Genomic DNA, 22,853 nt, shown 5'->3' on the forward strand with positions numbered 1-22,853 from the left:
CATTCTCTTTTACTCCATTTATATATGTAACTGCCTGTAACTGACAGAAGTCTTAACTTACTCCATTATTTGAGCTGCCTTTTATCTATCAATAGTTCAAACACTTTGAGTATTACATCTTTCCTTACAGATTCTAATATTCCTTTTAGTGTTTCAAATGCATGTTATTCAAGCCTACTGACTAGAGGACAAAGACTTAAAAAAAGCATTTAAAAAGTTGGATAAATCAATTTATTACCCAATTAATTGATTTGATTATAATAGTATGATGATAAATCCTGCAGGTAATATTAATCAGGTAAATTTTCTTTTTCTTTTTTTTTAAAGAACAATCTTTAAGCTAAGAAAGTAGAGAAACATTACATTAACAGTTTGGATTTAAATCCTGAGTTTATGAGTCAGTCCAATTTTTCGAACATGTTTTCTAGCACATTCTCCTAAATGAATGAGTAGGTAAAAAATCTGATTCTGCATATATAAGAGCACTGATTCTGAAGCCAAACTGTTTGAGTTCAAAGCCTAAAAATTTCCCTTAGTGACTGGGTGAAGCTGTAAAGGTAACTTAACCTTTGCATCTGTAAAAATGGGCACAATGATAACGTCTATCTCCTAGGAGAGTTGTGAGGATTCAACGCCCTCAGAACGGTGCTAGGCTCGTAGAGGCACTCAGGAGTTGACAGCTATTATTATTATTACTTTATTATCATTTTTATTATTTATTCTTCTTTATTATTACTAATTTATTATTATTATGTATTTTACATAAAGCTAACTTCTAATAAGAAGATTGGTTGGCTGCAAGTAATCTAAAAAACAATTCAATATAAACTACCAAACAAATTAAATAGGTGCTTAAAAAAAAAAGAAATTAACTGGTTTCAGGTAAACATTTGAGCTGTTTGTTAAAGGTGCAAATAACACTTTAAATTTTAAATTAACGTGACCTATGTTAGATATGGTCTTTTTAAAAAGGTACTAGTTTTATATTCCTCTCCTAAATTATTTTCATGTTTTTAAGGTTTCAAAAAAAGTATTTCGATCACTTTTAATAACAAAACCTTTATAAATTTTTCTACTCATGTCCAAAATTATAGACAGATCAGACCATTAATAAAATTTTCTTAACAATTAGTTAAGGGATTAACATTTTCAACATATCTTTAAAATGAGTATTCACACTGTTTTATTTCAATGACAAGTTTTAACTTCTTTGCATTAATACTAAAGAAAAATTTTTTTTAAATCAGGAATCCTCTTAATATAACAATTTTCCCCTAATAAAATTGAGGTATATATTCATATAGTGTTTTAAAAAGAAGGTATTTCTTCTTATGGTTTATTTTCTAGGAGGCATATAGTACTATTAGACTTCCTAATAACTGATAAAAATAATTCCTAAAGTTCAAATTAAGGACATGAGAAATCTGTCTTTAATCAGGTAGGCTGATGGTCAAAATATACTGCACATGATATGCAATATGCTACACTGTAGTACAGCTAATGTGCAAAACAGCACACTAACAGAGCAATGACCAAAAGAAGAGTAAAAATTAGGCCCTGGTTTGACACCTGGAAGTCTAATGTGACAGCTTCAGGAAGGTTCATCTTTCCAGTACTGGAATGTTCTCAAAGAAGCTATCTAAGAAATGTGTTGATAAAAGGCTCAGTACATAACTCACCCATCATACCAATTTAAACATTTGTTTAAATGCACCATGTTTGGTGGTTTTTTTTTTTTTGAGGAAGATTAGGCCTGAGCTAACTACTGCCAATCCTCCTCTTTTTGCTGAGGAAGCCTAGCCCTGAGCTAACACCCATGCCTATCTTCCTCTACTTTACATGTGGGAAGCCTACCACAGCATGGCTTGTCAAGTGGTACCATGTCCACACCCAGGATCCAAACCAGTGAACCCAGGGCCTCCGAGAAGCAGAACGTGCGCACTTAACCGCTGCGCCACCGGGCCAGCCCCTAAATGCACTATGTTTTAAGAGTTGTACATGACTACAAGCAATTCAAAACAATTTTTAGGAAGTAGAAAATGTAATAAGACTATTACAATATGGCATGAGGTGTCAAATAATTAATGGCTAATGAGTATTTAGTATTTGTAGGACCTGAAAAATATGTTGCCCTCACTTATCAGTAACCAGACCATAGACGTTTCTGTTTATTTAATTGTTTTATGTACTCGTCTAAGTCCTGGGCAAAATGAGGTGAGCAAGACCGACAAAAGTCCAAATCCTTGCAAAGCTTTCATTCTCTTGGGGCAAACAAATAACAACAAAATAATGCAATGCAATTTCAGCTATCAATAAGAAAGCTACCATGAAGAAAATTAAGTAAGCAAACAGGACTGAGGACCAGAAGGCTTCTCTGAGGAGTAAACACTTGAGTGGAGATTTAACTGATGAACCATGTGAAGTTCTGGGGTAGCGTTCCAATTGCAGTAGACACTGTTAGTCCAGACACAGAGAAGGGCTTCATCTGTTTCAGGAACAGCAAGCACCCAGCTGTAGCTGAAGCAGAGATCAAGGGAGAATAGAGGAGAAGAAAGATCAGAGACAGGCGAGGCACACGCCAGATCATGGTAGGCGGTGGTTAAAGAGTTTGGATTTTATTCAGGGGTAATGAGAATTTTTATTAATGGGAAAATTAAAGAATTTGCTGGGGGCTGGCCCCGTGGCCGAGTGGTTAAGTTCACACACTGTGCTGCAGCAGCCCAGGGTTTCACTGGTTCAGATCCTGGGCGCGGACATGGCACCGCTCGTCAGGCCACGCTGAGGCGGCATCCCACCTGCCACAACTAGAAGGACCTGCAACTAAGATATACAACTATGTACGGGGGAGGTTTGGGGAGATAAAGCAGAAAAAAAAAAGAAGATTGGCAATAGTTGTTAGCTCATGTGCCAATCTTTAAAAAAAAAAAAAAAATTTTTGAGGAGGATTAGCCCTGAGCTAACTGCTGCCAATCCTCCCCTTTTTGCTGAGGAAGATTGGCCCTGAGCTAACATCTGTGTCCATCTTTCTCCACTTTACATGTGGGACACCTGCCACAGCATGGCTTGCCAAGCGGTGCCACGTCGGCACCCAGGATCTGAACCGGTGAACCCCAGGCCGCTGAAGTGGAATGCGTGCACTTAACCGCTGTGCCACCGGGCCAGCCCCAGAATTTCCTAATCATAGGGCTGATTCATGCTTGAGAAAGATCACTCCAGCTACAGTGAGAACTGAGTGAAGTATAAGTGGAGGCAGAGCAGCCCACTATGAGGCTACTGCTGTCATGAAAGAAAGATGATGAAGGTGTGGCCTAGGCCTGGAGCAGTGAAGTTGGTAAGAAACGGCTGGACTGGGGATTCAAAAGTATGGCAGCCCTGAATTACTGACAGCCTGGATGCAAAGTATGAGGGAAAAAAAGGAATCCTAAATTTTGGTTTGAGCAAAGCCTAGCAGTCAAACCTATGTAGGCAGGGTCTAAATCATTTAAGTCCTCACTGAAGGTTTTGGTTTTATCTGAAAAGCAGTACAAAGCAGTGGAGTAGGAAAAAAGAGACAGGGTTACAGATATACTTTGTTGATTTAACACTCCAGGCTCAGCAAGCACACACCAGATCCCTCAACACTGCCTCTAGCTTGAGCCACAACTGATTCTGGAAAGACTGGGAGCCAGCCCAGCAATCACAGATTAGGATTTCCTCAGAGGGGCAATGAATCCAGATTAAAGCTGATTCTTGAGACACCTTGATGCAAATACATCCTTGTTCCTTATTCCCCTACCCCTAAATCTGCCAGGAAACTGCTAGGACCAATGATCTTGGCAACCTTGTGACCAGCTAGACTCACCCACTTTATATCCTCCTCCTCCTTGGTTCTGCCAAGGATAAAGACACCTTTGGTCATCTATCCTTATAAATAAACACCACCAAAATGTTCTCTCTAGGTGGCAGAATCACAAATGATTTATTTCTTTTTCGTACTTCCCCTATGTTCCTTAATTTCCACAATGAATGTATTTTTTTATAACTAGGGGGAAAAAAGGCCAAAATAAATAAATTCTTAAAATCCATATTCGCAACAAACCAAAATTGCTCTTCAATATGATTTACATAGGCTGTTTTAGACTGTTCAGATCCTTTGTTTCCTAAAAAACGAAAAATAAAACCACCTTCAAGTCCTTCAGGGGACTGTCCAGAACTTCAGTCATTAACCACCGCCACCACCCTCAAGATTTCTTCTAGTATATCATTCACTTATCACAGAAATTCAGCAGAGTTTGATGAATCTCTTCAAATAATTATTCTCTTCAAAATAACTGAATGCGCTATCCAAGGCAATCGGCTACGCGCTGGGGCCCCTTAACTGTAAAACTAAGGGTATGCTGTTATTTTGTACAGATTTGTAAAAATCCATGCATTCCTTATGCAGAAGAGGTTATTACTCTTTTACATATTTTAAAATATTCTGTAAAAAGGAATTTTCACTTTGTTAATTTCCTTTAAGGAATATACAGATAAACCTGTACATAGCCTTGGCTAATGCACAAAAGTAGTAACATAAAAGATATGAGAAAGTCATCTTTGGCAACTAAATTCCCAAAAAGGAAAAAGACTAAGAACAGAAACTTCACTCTTAAGGTGGGTAATGGTACTACAACTGCATTTGGCATAAAAACAAAGAAGGACACATCACCCAGAATAATCTCTAGTAATTCTAAATTCAGGCATTCCTTTCAAAAGATTCCCTTTTTTATCAATGCTTAATCTTTTTAATTTAGCTTTGGAAATGACACCTCCACTAGAAAGAACTGCTGACAAGAGAAACTAAATGGAAAAACATTTTGGAATATACTTCACTTAAGTGTTAACTCACTGCACGATACAACATGAATGTGTACATATTACTAGCTTAAATTTTCTACAAAATTAACTATTATTACTAGAATATTTTTCTTTTAAATATCTGAAAAGTTACATGTCATTTCCAAAAAAGTAAATATTATTGAAAAGAATAAGTAATGAAGTCAGTATCACGACCAAGAAGAATTAACATCTTCCTATCTAAGCAAAGCACAGCGCTAGATGCTTTCCAAATCAAGTTCACAGATCTGCTATCTGTCCCCCAGGAATCCTCAGTCTCCAGGAGTTGTGATGCCAAAGGTCCTTCCCAAACTATCAACAGCCAATATCATCTCCCCCGAAATTCACGTCAAATTAGCTGACATCTTATATTTAAACTTTGCTTTAAAAAAAAATTAAAGTGGATCTAAAAGGAGTATCATATTAAAATGAATCTAGCAAATGGACAAGGCAGACGTTGAGGGCTGAAGAGGAGGAAAGGTCAGAGGGAGGACACTTAGTTACAGAGAGAGTCTAGGTCAGCATTTATAATGTCTCTACGAGGATGAACGATATTTCTTGTTTGCCCAGAGACCACTCCATGGCTGCTATTGTTGCCCAGGGCTGTGTTAAAAGAAGAGACTGAAAGGGTGCAGAACCTAAGCAGCAGGCCTGAGGCGATATATATTTTAATTTCAGTATTCAAATTTTATAATTAGATTTAGATTTCTTCTTATCTACACTGGTTTAAAATAGCTTTCTTCCTCTAGTGCATGTTGTATTGATTTAACAACTGAATCACCCAACCTTTTATTAATTGAGAAAAATGATATTATTCTGATTTAGCAGAGATTTATATTATTTTAACATGGTGGGAAGTTGCCTTTCTATGCAGAGTAACTGAGCGAAATTCCACATATTTTCAAAGCCTTCTGTATATGAACGTTTTCCATTCACCTCAGAATCTTTGTTAAGAATGCACAGCCTGGACTCTAACCTTAAAAGTGAACAGAAGATTTATTTTCTTCAGACACGGGCAAATTTAAAAGGAAGCTAGAAGTCATTTACTTTCACACAACCTAAAACAATACTGTTAGCACTGCAGTGACAAAGAGGCTGCACATGACAAAGGTCAGTTAAGTGAAAGAAGGCAAAGGCAGCAGAACTCAGATGCTCAGAATAAAAACAAAAATAGATCCAATGCAGCATTTTGCGAATGAAGATCAATGAAAACAGCTGCTCAATATCGTATCACTTAGAGCATTATTTTCTATATTGTTATGACAGATCCTTTCTATTCTAGCAATTCCTCTTTGCCAGTTCTTGACATTGCCTTAATAAAACCAATACTTAAGCCAAAAATTTTCATTACCTGAAGTAAAAAGGTAATACATTGCCTCAGTTAAAAAGTACTTAGCTATCATGGTAGAAGTGAGAAGATACGACAAAAATATAAACCGAGTGGCAAGGGAGAAGCAGCATCATATTTTATTTAACCACTGATCTCAGTAATAAGGCAGCAGGTTGTCTTTCCGATCCAAACTACTTTTACAAGTAATTCAAATACCCCTGCTCGCTCTATAGTGGGGATCTTCCAAAGAATCAACCGAGAGGATGAAGGACCGGAAAATTATGTTCTAAACCATAAAAAATAACTAAAATATGAGTGAAAATGTATGTTACCACTTAACACTATAATTCTCAGCAATCTGAAGTAGAATAAACAACCTTACTGCTTATGCTCATGGACAGCAGAGCAATTAATGAGACAGTTAATATATCAAATCAATAATAAAGTAGAGGTGATGGCATACATATTTGTTGAGCTTAATCAGTAGAGGAAAATACAATTCAATGACTGGAGATTTTATGAAATCAAGCTGTAGTTCCACATGAAATAATTCAGCAGCTCTGTCTCCTTACCTGTGAGGACAGCTTTGGCTGATGGATCGGCCAGGTCCAGGGCTGACTTCCCGTCAGTGTTCCGAATGTTCGGATCCGCTCCGTGCTGCAGCAGCACTGTGCAGGGAAAGCAGAAACAGTATCTCACCTCAGGGATACAAAGATTGTTTACTGGTAAGTGTCGCCTCGGCATGGTGCAGGCATAAACATACATTGCACGATTTTTTCTCTTTCAAGAAAAAAAAAAAGAATAAAGAAAAAGAAAGGAAAAAAAAAGCACTGCAGCAAAGGAGCCTCTCTAGAGTACAGCGAAGTTGGCAACTTATGGTACAGTATCATCACATGACTGAACAGCATAAACATGGAACTAGAAAAATCTCGCAATAGACAGTTCGGGTTTGCCTCCTCAGGCAGCAGGAGAGGAAGCCAGGGCTCCCTGCCTCTCACTGTGGAATCGGCTCGCCATGAACCTGCCTGTCTTCACCACCACTGTGCTGCTTGTTGCTGCTGCTGCTTTACTGCCGAATTTCCGAACGCTTCCTCCTCTCCTCCGAATAGTTGTAACACTGTGCAAGCCTTTTAGTGGCTCACCGCTTACACATGAAACTCACCATAACAGACTGGCTTGCTTCCAAGAAGTTTAACAGACATAGTAATGCATGCACCTCTGGTCCCCTGCAGTCAAGCTGCAAAAAAACCCCCACCTTCTACAATAATTCTTTCCATCAAAAATTTTTAAAAACAGAAACTCAATCACTATAACATATGCTAAGGAATGAATGTTGCGCATGCTATATTGAGTAGAAAGTAGCTGTAAAGAATTTTTAGATATAGAGGCTCCCAAAAGAGACAACCACTGTTTCAATAAAATCCAGATATAATAATTTATTAATCCGAAACACTTCTCAACTACATTTGGTATGTGTGTGTATAGGGAGAGAGGGAGGGTGGGTGTTATACTACCCAACCAACGGTTGAACTAATAAATATATTAAAATCTAGTCCAAATAAGCACAGTTCAATTACAAGTTATTCTAACACTTCAAATTAAGATTTTGTGTACTCCCAGAAAGAACAGGAGTTGTTGTCATTTATCACTACACTATAGCATAAGTTTAAAACAAAGCAGAAATATTAAATTCAAATAAGTGGCCAAAAACATGTCATATAATGTCTAAAAACACCTGAGCCACTACTGTTGAAGAGTTCCAAATTTTCATTGATTAACAGTTCCATGCTAAAATACCCATATTCTTTTGGAATATCTGGAAGGCAATCCTCATATATTACTAAGTAGTAAGTCCTGCTATTCATAAAGCTCTTCCTCTTCCTTTAATGCATAAGCCATCTAATGGCTTTGTTATTATGTACAAAGGAACAGCTTTATCTAGAACTAGGACGCAGCTGCTGGGACAGTGTGCATCAGCATCTCTTGCATTAAATCTTGGGCACTTTCAGACTTGGGATCATAAAAACTAGCCAGGGCTTGAGAAGATGCAGGGAGATTTTGCCAAGACTTTGTACATTACTTCATTCTTGAAGGTAAGCAACAAATATAATCATTTTCCCAATGTTTACAAACTGACTCAAGATTAAGTAGAATAAAACAGCAAATACCACAGTATCAAACCATAGTTCCTCTTTCATCATAATGAGCAAGCTTTCACAGCAACATTTTTTTTCATTCGAGGAAGAAATCCCAACACGAAGGTCTAGCTTGTCACGGGTCTTTATCATGAAGCAGACTTATGTATCAAATGCAAAGCTGACAGCTATCGCTCTATCTTTATTTAGCTGCTGAGTGATCACATGCAAAGGGTAGGAAAACAAAGAAATCACAGCTACCATGAAAAGCCGAGTTTTTTATTGCATACTTCAAGAACTTCAGAACATGCTGTAAACAAGAAGTAAAGCAATGTATTAATTTAACAAGACTTGACAATAATATGATGAGAGCTTTTATTTTGCAGCTTAATGAGTGGCACAGGCAAAACACTGAAAGCCTATTGTTCCTGCTAAAGTCACCTAAAATCTCACTCTTTTTTACTGTAACTAGTATTTCACCTATTATATCTTTGCTATTTTGCAAGAAAAATCTGCTATTATGGGTTAGTTGCAGTTTTGTTTTAGGTGACTTTAATAGGGGTAATCTTTACTAGAAAAACCTGTTTTCCAAGTATTTTTGCATCATACCTATTTCTTTCACTGGACTGAAGACACAGAAGCATCACTGCAGAGTAACATAGCAATGGGGAAGAAGCAGCTGAATTTTCCTAACCAGATGCTGATAACAAAATTCACATTAGAACATATTCAACCATTTTTAATTCACCAGATAGGAGTTAAAAAAACAAAACTCAGTAGGGTTAAGTGTTTTAGGGTCAGTAAAGGTATTTATAACCAGACCAGGAAAGATCTCAATCTAACTATTATAAAAGGGCAGCCAGTGGTGGGAGGATTAAATGAGAACAAAAAGTAGTATGCAAAAGTACTAAGCACACAGCCTGATAATACGTATCAGCTGATGATAATATTAAAGCACATTTTAAAATGCGGACCCTATTTGTACTCTCAACTCTCCCACGAACTACTAACTCAGTGCTTTGTTTGAGCGCCAGAACTTCAGACAGGAAATCTATTAGGCCTTGTAGACCACATGGTCTCTGTCTCATCTCCTTACCCCTGCCTCAACCTCACCATTACAGGGGAAAGCAGCCATAAACAACACTTAAAAGAATGTGTGTGGCTGTGTACCAACAAAATTTTATTTAAGCATACTAAATTTGAATTTCGTATAATTTTCATGTGTCATAAAATATTATTGTGATTGTTTTTAATCATTTAAAAATGTGAAACCAATGCTTAGCTTGCAAGACATACAAAAAACAAGGGGTGAGCTGGATTTGGCCCACGAGTCATGGTTTGCCAACTCCGACCTTGGACAGTGATATACAAAGCGTGCTCTATGGACTGTTCCAGTCCCAGAACTCGTTGTAATCCAGCTACATTGAGATAAGCAGAGAAATTAAGAGGAAGCAATTAGAACTGTATATGTCATTTTAAAATTACTTCTTCCAGTACTTCACTTTTATTGCAGTTTACAAAATTATTGGCTTGCCACGCACTGGGGAGGAAAAAAATGAGTCCCCTCCCGTGGACGGTCGGAGAAGCACTGAGCCAGGGCACACGTAAAACTCCTTGGGCCTCAGTTCCCAGGTCTAGGAAGGGAAGGAGCTGGACTAGACAGATGACTTCTAGACACCTAGGGCAGGCCTCAACTCCTGATGATGCTTTTACGGTTACAACCAAAGACCTGAAGGCTTAAGATCTAAGATCATACGTTAAAATAAAAAAAAAGAGTTGCTTCAAGGCATCTTCTAAAACCAGAAGAACAGCACATACTTTAGGCAGAGGTAATGACAATAGCTTTCAAGAACTATCAGTCTGTACCTGAAGTGGCAGCACATAGGACTCTCAATTCTGGATGCTTCAAAATTTGCATTCAAAGTTCTGAACTACCAAAGGGAATAATAAAATGTGACTACTCATACATAATACAATTATAAATTCATCTTGTAAAATCAATATACATTGACAGCACACTGATATAAAACAGATTCTTCTTTGAAAGTACCACAAATATATAAAGCAAAGTTCTCAAAATATACAAACAATATACAAAGGTTTGAAAGAAAAAGAGGAAAATTAAAATCTGAGTAGCATTCAGTGCAGAAACTCAAGACCACATACTGTGTACTGTGGCTATTCAAAATCTCCCTGTACTATCTTTAACCAATTAGGGCATTATCAAACCTCAAATTCCAAATGATTTGGCTGTATCCAGTTGTTCTACTGATGTTATTTTAAATCCATTTATCTCCTTTTGAAGTGAGAAAGATGGAGAAAACATAACAGCTAGCATAATAACAGATAGTTATAACTAAGGTAGGATCACAATATTCAAAATGTCATTCTCAAAGAGCTTATGGCAAGAAGGACATGTGATTTTCCTATTTCTGGTGCAAGCACTGAGCTACAGCGAGCCAGATTCAGAAAGCATGCCTTTAGCCTGTGACCAATGCAGCAGAGACTGACACTGTTTCATTTAATTCTTCAAGCCTATTCAATTTAAGCTCTCACATCATTTTAATTCTTCCAAATAAAAATATTTCTACATGTATGCAAAGCTTTACCCTGTCAAATTCCTAGAAAAATACAAAGTGCTATCATGATAAACTGTATTTAACTACGGGGGTTGTTAACTGACTTAAGAAGATAGAAACAATGTGAACTTTCCAAGCTAAAAATGTAGCAAGTCTTTTAGGTAAATTATCAGAAAGTGCTTTACTATAGTTTTCACTTTAAATGGCAGATATCCCCCTATTAGAATACTGTAAATTCTGTTTGTTATTTGAACTTTAGAGCTACACAGGGTCTAAAACTGTTCTTCACCGTGAACAGACAATTTTAAAAGAAGTTACGTTTGAAACGTTTTTCAAGTATTCATAGTCATCTTAAAGTGTATAAAGATATTCATTTGACCGAGTTTCAAAAATTCAATCATACAAAGGACCAAGTTCAACAGATATCTTAGCAAATAAATTTTTTAACTTCAGAGCAAAATATCAAGTGACCAAATTTTAACTAGCTACAATTTTCAATGCATGGGACTTTCACCAACACACACGGGTTTTAAGAGACAAATTATTTTTTTTAAAGTGATACATATGACATATCCTGTGGTTAATACATATTCAGACCACCTCTTCTATAGAAATACGTACAATATTATAATGGTATAATACTATACAATGGCATAATGTTATATCACTATAATAGCGAATATATTTATATACTGCACATATTTTAAAAAACCATTTATCTTTTCATTCAAGATACACTTTATTTACTACAGCATAAAAGTAACCTGATATATTTTATTTTTTAAAAATCATCAAGAGCTGATTTACCACTAACAGTAAACATGAAAATTCAAGCAACCAGTGCTATCCTATATAGCAGTATGGCTTACTGAATTTGAATTAGAATTTAAATGGCACAATTTCCTGTTTTCAGTATTGGCAGACTTGCTGATTTGGACCAACCCTTAGGCTGTAAACAATGAGCAGAACTAGATTTAAAACAGAAACAAAAACATAACTTCTTAAAATCATCTAAGAGCTAATAAGACAGTTAAAGAATTACCAGCCCAAAACTGAACAGCAAAGTGAATCCAGAGGGTAAACATGTGTGGAAGCTGCCTTTGTTCTGAAAGCAATTATTGATGCAGAAAAATGTGTCCTTTCAATGTCTTATGGGGCAAAGGGAACAGCAATTAATGCCCAGGAACCTCCCCAAAATAAGGATTCTAACAGACTCTCTGCACACAATAAGGGCTGTACCCTCAGGATGAGGATAAAGTGGATGTGAACTAGCCCAAGTACAGAATCAAAGCTCTGGTTGGAAAGTTTGGGTGTCCAGGCTATCTGAAAGCTTGAATTTGATTTAAGGTGGTCCTAGAGTGGCAGTAATGCCAGGGCATCTGGCAGACAGACACTCCCATCCTCTTAGGCGAAGGTGCTTTCATCAAAGGGCGAAAACTATTCCTATAAACATACAGTAAAATGTCTAGCACCTAGCCAAGATAACCAGGCACAGAAGTAATCTAAAATGCGGATGCAACAACTAGCAGCAACAGACAACACAAAACAGACCCATAAAAACTTTAGATACCAGAATTACTAGACATATTTTATAAAAAGAACTATGCTTATTGTGTTTAATGAAATAAAAAACAAGCTGAAATGTCTAAGTTATTGCAAACTATAAAAAGTGATAAGGCAAATTTGCAAAAGAGCCAAAAAGAACAACAAAAAATAAAAATGTAATAACTAAAATTAAAAATGAAGGCTTCGGTTACCAGCCAGGATGGAGTAACTGGTATCAGACTAGCCCTCCCTCCCTCCCTGATGAAAAGTACAAAACTGGGCAAAATATAAAAGCAACTAATTGAAGGCAGTAGTGAATAGTAGTGCTAAACTGTGATCCTTCAAAGAAAGGAAACTAAAAGATGGGCACCATAATCACTCAACTCTCTGCCTAAGACAATTTGCCAACCATGGGCACACAACTGGAATCAGAGAAGAACATGGTGGTCATGCTGAGCTGAGAAGACAGACATCTGAATTCAGGGCAGATGAACTGGCTGGAACCTGCAGGGTGGGAAGCTGGAGAGAAGGGACCTGCACAGAGAGCAGGGCCCAAATGTTTGTGCAGGCGTGCCCTGTGGTAACAGAGTCGTGGGCTGGGCTGTATATGTGTAAGACAAGACCACCTGAGGCTTAACAGGTAGTAGCTGCTATGGGTTGAAAGCATAACAGAGTTAGTAGAGATCAAGAGGTGCTAGGGGGGAGAGTAGTGCTGAGAAAAACTGAAATTCTGGCCTTAAGAGAGTAAAGAGATCCTAAAAACACCTCATTAACACACACGGTACAGATCTGGGAAAACAGAAAGGCCAACTTAGTCATGAATAAGCACCATACTCTAGAGCACAGAGTTGGGGTCTACAACGTCAAAACTATTTTCACAATAACATTACAACACAATTTCCTTGTTTCACTGTGTTAGCATTTGGACTGACGGTGCAAAAGCAATGGAGGATAAAATTGCTGGTAACTTAGACAAATTAAGGCAGTGGCATCAAACTATATGAGTGATCACTGCATTCTTTTTTTTTTTTTTTTTTTTTTTTTTTTTCCTTTTTCTCCCCAAAGCCCCCCGCCATTACATAGTTGTATATTCTTCGTTGTGGGTCCACCTAGTTGTGGCATGTGGGATGCTGCCTCAGCGTGGTCTGATGAGCAGTGCCATGTCCGCGTCCAGGATTCGAACCAACGAAACACTGGGCCGCTGCAGCGGAGCGCGCGAACTTAACCACTCGGCCACGTGGCCAGCCCCCACTGCATTCTTCATTACCATGCATTTGCAGTGAAAAAAGAAGGCAGTTTCATTTTAGAATGTCCTTGATGACATAGTAAAAATTATTAATTTTATTAAATCCTGACCCTTGGATACACATCTTTTTAATATTCTCTGTGAAGAACTGGAAAGAATGTATAAAGGACTTCCATTATGTATCAAAGTAACAATGGTTGTCTCAAGGTAAAGGATTTGTGTAATTACTGGAGTTGCAAGCTAAACTACTGCTTTTTGTCCTGAAACATCACTTTTAATTAAAAGACAAACTAACAAAACTATTATGGTTATTCAGTCTTGGGTATCAGGCGGACTTTTTTAAAATGTCAATAATAAAATTTAAACTTTCAAGAAGTCAGAATTTTGCAAAATTTTTTATTTGCCTACATGAGCTGGAACTTCTAAACACTTACTTTTCTGCTGACATCAATGTAATTATAACAAATGTAGTTTTTTGATATAGCATAAAAAAATGTGTCAACACTTTAGAATATCTGCGTAACTCAGTGAACCAATATTTCCAAAATGACCAATGGAAACTGTTACAAGATCACGCTTGGGTACAAGATCTTTTCTAAGGGAAAGACAGACCAACAGATTGTGATGCTACAGAATACAAAAAGTTTTTTCATATGGTTTCAGGTCCATATTGCAGTTAACCATTAAGAAACTACCACTGGTCAAGTTTGGATGGGATATCAAAAAAGAATATCCACAAATATTCAAAAAGGTTATTAAATACACTTCCCTCTTCCAACTATCAATTTGGACCTTCATCAGAATAGATCACACACAGAAGCCAATGGGGACCAGCTGACTTTGATTAAGTCATATAGTAAAGATATTTTCATTAATATAAAACAAGGCCAATTATTCTAACTTTTTTGTTTTGGAAAATATAGTTATTTTTCATAAAAATATTATTTCTATTAACACATAATGAATTTGCTATTTGCTAAAGAAACCAGTAACTTTTTAATGTTTGTAGTTTTGATTTCTAATATGTTGTATATGACCCACATAAACAAAAGCTCTTTAAAATGCTCAATGATTTTAAAAATGCAAAGAGACCAAAATATTTGAAAACTTCTGCCTTAGAATAAGCCCTAGTCTAGACACACCCCAATAAACTCTAAAACTACATCTCAACAAGACCTGCAAAGGAGACAGAATCTGGAGATTGAGTCCCAATATGTTAAAAAAAAAATTGGGGAAACACTTTAGGCTTTCCACAATAATGCGCTAACAAAGCGTAAAATCAAACCTTCAGAAGTTCAGCGTGATTTGCCAGCAATCGAATTCTGTTAAAACAACAATAAAACTTTTTCATAGAAAGTGAAATTAACATTGCATAATCTCTACAATGTCTAACACTGAATCAAAACTTATTAGACATACAATGAAAAAGGAAAATGTGATCAAGAGTCAAGAACAACAAAAAATAGTCCAAAGAAATCATATCCAAGATGACCCAGATGTTGGACTTAGTAAAGACTTTAAAGCAACTATTATAAACAAATTCAAAGAATTAAAGGAAAATATGGACTGAAGAAATAAACAGAGAGACACTCTAAGAACCAACTGGGAAATTCTAGACTTGAAAAGTTGAAGGAGTCACACTAAGTAATTTCAATATTTACTGTAAAGCTATAGTAATTAAGACAGGGTATTATTGGAACAAACATAGATATTTAGATCAAAGGAACAGAAAAAAGACCAACACATGTATGGCCAAGTGATTTATCTACAAAGGAGGCAAGGTAATTCAATGGAGACAAAAACAGTCTTCTTGACAAATCATGCTGACACAACTGGTTATCTACATAGAAAAGAAAAAACAAAAGCACAAAACTTGACTCTTTCCTCATATTATACAAACAAATTAACTCCAAACAAGACATAAACTCAAATATGAAAGTTAAAACAATAAAACTTGTAGAACAAAACATGGAAGAAAATCTTCATGATCTTGAGATAGGAAAGATCTCTTAGGATAAAAAGAGCTTAAACCATAAAAGAAATTATTGAAAAGTTGTTCTTCATCAAAATGAAGACTATCTGCTCTTCAAAAGACATCATTAAGAACATGAGGGGCTGGCCCCATGGCAGAGTGGTTAAGTTCGTGCGTTCCACTTTGACAGCCCAGGATTTTGCTGGTTTGGATCCTGGGCATGGAACTACCACTGCTCATCAGGCCATGCTGAGGCAGCATCCTATACAGCAGAACTAGAGCGACCTACAACCAGAATATACAACTATGTACTGGGGGGCTTTGGGGAGAAGAAGAAAAAAAAAGAAAAGATTGGCAACAGATGTTAGCTCAGGGCCAATCTTTAAAAAAAAAAAAAAAAAAAAAAAGAAAGACAGCAGTTTATTTAAAAAAAAAAAAAAAAACATGAAAAAGCAAACCACAGGGACTGGCCTGGTGGCGCAGTGGTTAAGTGTGCACATTCCACTTTGGCGGCCCAGGGTTCACTGGTCCAGATCCCGGGTGTGGACATGGCACTGCTTTGCACGCCATGCTGTGGTAGGCATCCCACATATAAAGTAGAGGAAGATAGGCATGGATGTTAGCTGAGGGTCAGTCTTCCTCAGCAAACAGAGGAGGATTGGCAGTAGTTAGCTCAGGGCTAATCTTCCTCAAAAAAAAAAAAAAAACTAACCACAGACCAGAACATTTGCAACAAACATGTATGATAAAGAACTCAGATCCAGATTATATAATAAACTCCTACAAATCAATTATAAAAAAAAAAACCCAATTTGAAAAATGAGCAAAAGACTATGACACTTTAAAGACATACAAATTACTAATACATGAAAAGATGTTCAACATCATTAGTCAACAGAGAAGCGCAAATTTAAAAGACAGACAATACTAAGTATTAATGAGGATATACCAAAGCGGAAGCCAGACAGCAAAGAACATACTTCTAGAACAGATAACTAATCTATAGTGGCAGAAAAAAGATCAACTGCTGCCTGGGGATGGTGGAGAGGAAAAAAAAACTGACTGCAAATGGGCACCAGAGAATTTCACAGAATGATGAAAATGTTTTATTAAACTGATTGTGCTGGTAGTTACATGGGTGTACACATTTGTCAAAACTCATCAATATGTACAGTTAAGATGGATGCATTTTATTTAATTATCTCCAACTTATTTTGTTATAATTCAATAAAGTTGGCTTTTTTAAAAGTTCAATAGAGGAGTTTAACCACAGATCAGAAATACCTAAAGAGAAAATTACTGAACTGGAAAATACGTTGATAATATTTGCAAGAACGCTGCATGGAGAGACAATCATGGATGAAGGGCAGAGGGAGAAGGTCTAACATGTTGTAACCAGTCTTAAAAGAAAGAGAAAACACATACACATTTGAAGAGACGACACCTAAGATTTTCCCAGAACTAACAAAAGACACCAGTCCACAGGTTCAAGAAGCCCACACAGGATAAACTCAGTGACACAGAAAAAAAAATGTTACACATATAAATTAGGGGAAAATGCTATTAAAAAAATAGCCCATAACTCAATAGAAAGCAGGTAATTGAGTAACAGTATACAAAATACATCAGAGAGAAATAATTCTTGAGCCTACCCTAACTATATGTTATTCTATATAGCATAAGTAACAATTTATTTCTATCTCTGCTTCCAGGTATGTTTGCAACTGTAAAAACACCACAGTCCTATACATTCCCTATACCGGTAATTTAGGTAACATCAATTAAATTACGATATACCTTAAAAACTCTGCTTAAATAAATGGTAATAGTAAAGTAGATATAATCAAAGTTTTTCTACAACACTATTCTGCAACCAAGATATATAAGGTTATCTGATGAGCCAAATCAAAGAAAACTCTTGATATAATTTAATATTTTTTTCATTTGTAAAATTTTGCATTTTTTAAATATTTTATTTCCTTCTTACATTTCTTTTTAGAATTCTCTTCAATTATTAAGATCCATCTTTTTCACAGCAGAGTTTCTACCCCAAATAAACTAAACATTAAATTCTAACATTCATGGCAGATAAACACTGGCTCTGTCTACCAAATTAAAATTTGGGACTCAGAAAAAATGATCAATTCTGTTCTCTCTCAATATACTCATGTCAATAAGCAAGTTTCTCTCAAGAACATAAGCTCTAGCTTATTTCTTTTATGCTCAGTGGTGTCTTTTCACTGAATGAGTAGTGACATTCACTGAGTGAAGGAGGCTTCTTTCATCTTAATACCCTTTGGAGAAACCCCTGAGAACCTCATAATATAATGCATGGTCCAATGTGACCTACTTATAAAGCTCTTCTAAAATGGAACTTGAAGAACAGGTATTCTAGTACAATGAACAGAGAACTGAGGACGCTGGGTTTCAGGAGAAAAGTTTTTAAGTGATGGTTGTGTGGTCCCAGCTTGCTCTCATTAGCCATAAATTAAGATGGTTAGTCATCTCCTGGTGTTCTAGAGCTACACTGTTCAATACAGTAGCCATTAGCCAAAGATGGGGATTGAGTCCTTAAAATGTGGCTAGTAAGACTGACGATCTGAATTATCAATTATATTCAATTTTAATTAATTTAAATTTTAAAATTGATAAATAATTCAGTTATTGGAAAATGCTTAATATGTTTGGAACACTTTAGGTATGTGAATCTACTTTTTCAATTGTAAATTTTACTAAATCTAAATACAGATTAAGTACTACTGACGAAAATTTTGTTTGAATTGAGAGCTGCTCTAAGTATAAAATACACACTATATTTCAGAAGCTTGGTTGAAAAATTTCATTAATAATGTTTTATACTCATTACATGTTGAAATAATAATATTTTGGATATGTCAGCTTACGTAAAATATATTATTAAATTATTATCACGTTTCTTTTTAATGTAGCTATTAGAAAATTTTAAGTTACATTTCTGTCTGGCATTATATTGCTACTGAACAGAGCTACTCTAGAGCAGAGTTCAACCTCAGAACTATTAACATTTTAGACCAGATAATTTCTTTGCTGCAGGTGCAGGGTAATGCAATGGCTTCACCATGGCGCCCCAGAGACTGCAGGTATCCTCATATGCTACACAAAGACTTGAATCGCTGTTTATCAGAGTCTTGGTCAAGGCCTTGTGATCTCTGGGAATAAGAGAGGATGAGAGACCTGCAAGAGCTACTCCAAGGCCATCGTGCACTCACCTCTCTGCCTCCCCTGGAAACTGTCATGAGAGTGTCTCACTGCTTCCCACTTCTGAGGAGTATGGGCCTTTCTCCCTCTCCTCTTCTACTGGCCCTTCAGCGCAGGGTATCCCACAACTCGTGCTGCAATCATTTGGTCCTTTGTTTCTTTCAGTGTCATCCTTTTTGGTCTGTGGTACACAGAGCACAGCGGGCCGGCACCTTGACGTACCCTTCTTTTTGCCATCTAAGTAATAAACTATCTAAATCTGAAAGTGACTTGTTGCATCTTTACCAGTCAAATTAGTCAGGCCCTAGCTTTGGGCTTCACTCGTCTTGCAGTGTGTACTTAACAGTGGGGAGCTGTCCCGTGCATTGTCGGATGTTTAACAGCACCGGCAATAGCACCTCCTCGCCCATTGTGACAACCAAAAATGTCTCTAGACCTGGCTAAATAGCCCCTCAATGGGCAAAACTGCTCCCGGGTGAGACTACTGCTCTTTAGGTTCTCTATGCTTCTCCTGTCGCTGAATACTTTTAGATATCGGGTTACTGCATTAGGTTTCATCTGAAGAAACATTTCCATGGTTTAAAAACATAATAGGAAATAAGTAAGTAGTAAATCAATAAAGCAAAATAGTAACTACAAAATAAGTTTTAAAAAGTAATAGTAAATAAGAGTAAAGAGTAAATAACAAAAATGATCTCTAAGGATCCCTCTAAATTTAAGGTGCTGTGATCTATGAATATATCTTTGAGTACTGACTTTATCAATTAGAGGTTTTTTTAATTTACAAGGGAGAAAAACTACTTTAGCTAACTTAAATAGCAAAATTTATTAAAGAATAGAGGTATCTTATCAAAGCAAAGGCAGGAACATGTCCAAAACTTTGTCTTGCTGCTGTCTATCCCTGTCTGCCAGCACTGCCGCCATCCCCCCCAGATACAGACGATACACACACCTGCAATATCTAAGGCTTAATTCCCCACTCTCACTAAAGGGAATGTGGGCGGGCTTGTCTCAATATCTGGTTCTGGACCTCAAAAGTGTGGTCAGACAAGCAGGAAGAGGCAATAGCAACAATGGTGATGGGGAAAAATGCGGTGGTTCTATGAGAACACTTGGGAAGACACCTCAATGGGTATTTACCACAATAACAGGTCCTAAATTTAAACTATTATGCAGATATATTTATATGTGGTAAATAAATAAGTTTACAAAAAGTATATCTCTGAGAGAGTGAAATAATTGGGACTTCCACTTTCTATTTTACATATTATTACATTGTTTTAATGTTTATTACAAACATGTATTATTTTTATAACAAGAGAAATGAGAAAGATATTTCTCCTCAGACAAAAATTATTTTTACCCATGCTGTTTAAGTATGTTTACCAAAATGATACTTCTCTTAAAGCTACTGTTTAAAGTAATTAATTTGTAACCAATGGAGAAATAAAAACTGGATAGTTCTTCCTGTCAAGTGAATAACATTAAATATGATGACAGCATTAGATAAATAAGACCAATATAAAATAATCCATTAATCCAGAATCTGTGATATTGCGGAGACTATAGAAATGTCTTAGGTAAAATAGTAAAGAAGTAATCTTCTATTATGCAGAAGTCCAGGTTTTTAAGCATACCTTTTTTAGTCTTTGCATGTCATACAAAAGTCGCCAAAAATTCAGAATTCTGTCAACATCGGGGACTAACATACTTATGATACATTATTTAATTCCACCTCAGTGAATTAGTTTTTATGTAGCTCACTAGATACTCATTTATACTTTTTTCCACATGCCACAATTTTTTAAAACATTCAAAAAAACAAATTCTCTACTAAATCTGGTTTACTTAGTGATGGCAACACACCATACTTAAGGTTAAGAATGCAGCTGTGGTCAGGAGCCAGTCCTCTGGGGCAGACTACACGGGCTGGAATCCCAGTTCTGCCATCTCCTAGTTCTGGGACCCAAGGAAGCTCCTTCACTTCTCTGTGCTTCCATTTCCTCACCCGTCAATCAGGAGATGAGAATAGAAGCTACCTCACAGGGTTATCAGGAGGACAAAACAAATAAATATTTGAGGAGCTCTTAGAACAGCGCCCAGCACACACTAAGCATGTACATATAGAACTTTTTTTAAAAGACATTAGAAAAAATGGAATTACTCAGAAAATTAATCTAAGGAAATAAAATTTTATTGAATTTACATAGGAGAGTAGTTCTTCATGAACAAACTTTGGCATTAAATTTTATAATAATAAAAAAACCTATTGTCAAAGTTTTATTATAAATATAAAGAATTTTTAAAAAGGTCCAACATACCTGGAGTAACTTAGATATGGATTATTCTGTATGTATAGATGGCAAATTTTATATCCAAGACCAATTATATCCTTTTTGCAATAAAAAGTTAAGCCAGGCCATAATACATTTGTGAAATCAGCATTATCTACTTACACAAACCACAATTTATTATAACATAAAGCAGGCAATGGAATAAATTTAAGAACGATTATAACAAAGCATCTCTCTTTCTACCTGGAAACCCCAGGGAGTGAAGTCTGAAAGAAACCACTGTCCAGGAGTCAGACAAACCTGTGTTTTAGAATAACTGCTCTGTGCAAGTTACACAAGTTACTTCACGTCTATCTCAATTTCCTCTTTCATTCAACACTCCCTATCCCCGAAGAGAGCCTTTACAACTAAATGAGACAACACATACAAACCTAGCTTGGTTCTTGGCACACAATAGGGACTCAATCAACACCCTGTCCCTTCAATCTGGATCTTTTCATCTCCTTTTCAAAATGTGTACAGAGAGTTCTAAAAAATCTCTGTTAGACTGAAATAAAGGCAAACTGGTAACAGCCCCAGGAACAATGAATTCATTTGCACCAAGTCAACTGTTACATGCTTCCTTTTATTTAGGGGGAGATTACTTCTAAAACGCGACTGGACTCAGCTAAATGAAACACTAATAAGGAATAAAGCAGACATCTTTACAGTCTGACCATCCAAGTTTATAACAGGATCACAGAGTTTTTATAGTCCTAAGGGACAACGACCACAAGCAAAAGGTGCCTCCCAATCTGTCTCTGGGAGAGATGGGCAGACCCTTCACTGGAGGTTCTGACCCCTTCCCTAAATTGGTAACCCCGCCTCTCCTCTCTCAAGGCCTCAAACTCTCCATTAGTATAAAACATTAGGACCAATTAAAATCAGTTTTAGTGCTACTAGATACAAGGTTTAAAGTTACACATATAAAAACAATTTCCACAAGGAACACAGGATTGAACCTGTACCATAATATTCAGATTCTGCTTTGAACTTTAGTTTCTGAAGAAATCATACCACTATTATTATTTTCCTATGCCTCTGAGGACTGACTCAACAGGCTGAAACTTCAATACACTGTTGTGCTTTCAATCTGAAGAACACACAGAATATAGCTCTTAAGAAGTTTTCATACTTTGGGAAATTCACCAAATAATTTTTTTAAAAACCTTAGTTTTGTTTTTCTATTGGATGGGATAAATTATCCTCTGAACAATTCTTCCTAATGACAGTATTTAATCATTTTTCACATCCCACCTCAGCTCCCATCCCCAGTGTTGAGGAGGACGAGACACCTTTTTCTTTTAATGTAATTCCTCCTCTGACCTTTTCCCCTCTCTCATTCCTAGCAGGTTGCAATTTTCAGAAACAGCAACTAAGATGACGCCCTCTGGCAGCTTGAAGAACTATTCACTTATAATTAATTTGCTTTAAAAAAATATTAATCATTGTTCACAACTCTTCACTATTTGTCAAGCTTCTGTATGCTTTATACTCAGGCACAGCAAATCACTAGAACTTCATACTCTTGCTACTGAAATATTTGTGGGAAAATGTCTAAGTTACATTAATAATTTTCCATTTATCCTACTTGCAGTGTCTCCACTGACTAGGTTTAAACT

At 36.5% G+C, this 22,853-nt stretch overlaps 1 protein-coding gene across 1 annotated transcript in view; it reads right to left on the minus strand.

Moving 5' to 3' along the window:
- TNKS (tankyrase) overlaps window positions 1-22,853 on the minus strand; it is a 202,047-nt gene that overhangs the window by 129,203 nt on the left and 49,991 nt on the right. The window contains exon 3 of the mRNA XM_001495978.7: window positions 6,757-6,852. Within this exon, the coding sequence (XP_001496028.3) occupies window positions 6,757-6,852 (96 nt within the window). The remainder of the gene's footprint in view (window positions 1-6,756; window positions 6,853-22,853) is intronic.

Source organism: Equus caballus, chromosome 27 (genome assembly GCF_041296265.1).
Source record: "Equus caballus isolate H_3958 breed thoroughbred chromosome 27, TB-T2T, whole genome shotgun sequence".
In the NCBI taxonomy this organism is placed as follows: Eukaryota; Metazoa; Chordata; class Mammalia; order Perissodactyla; family Equidae; genus Equus; species Equus caballus.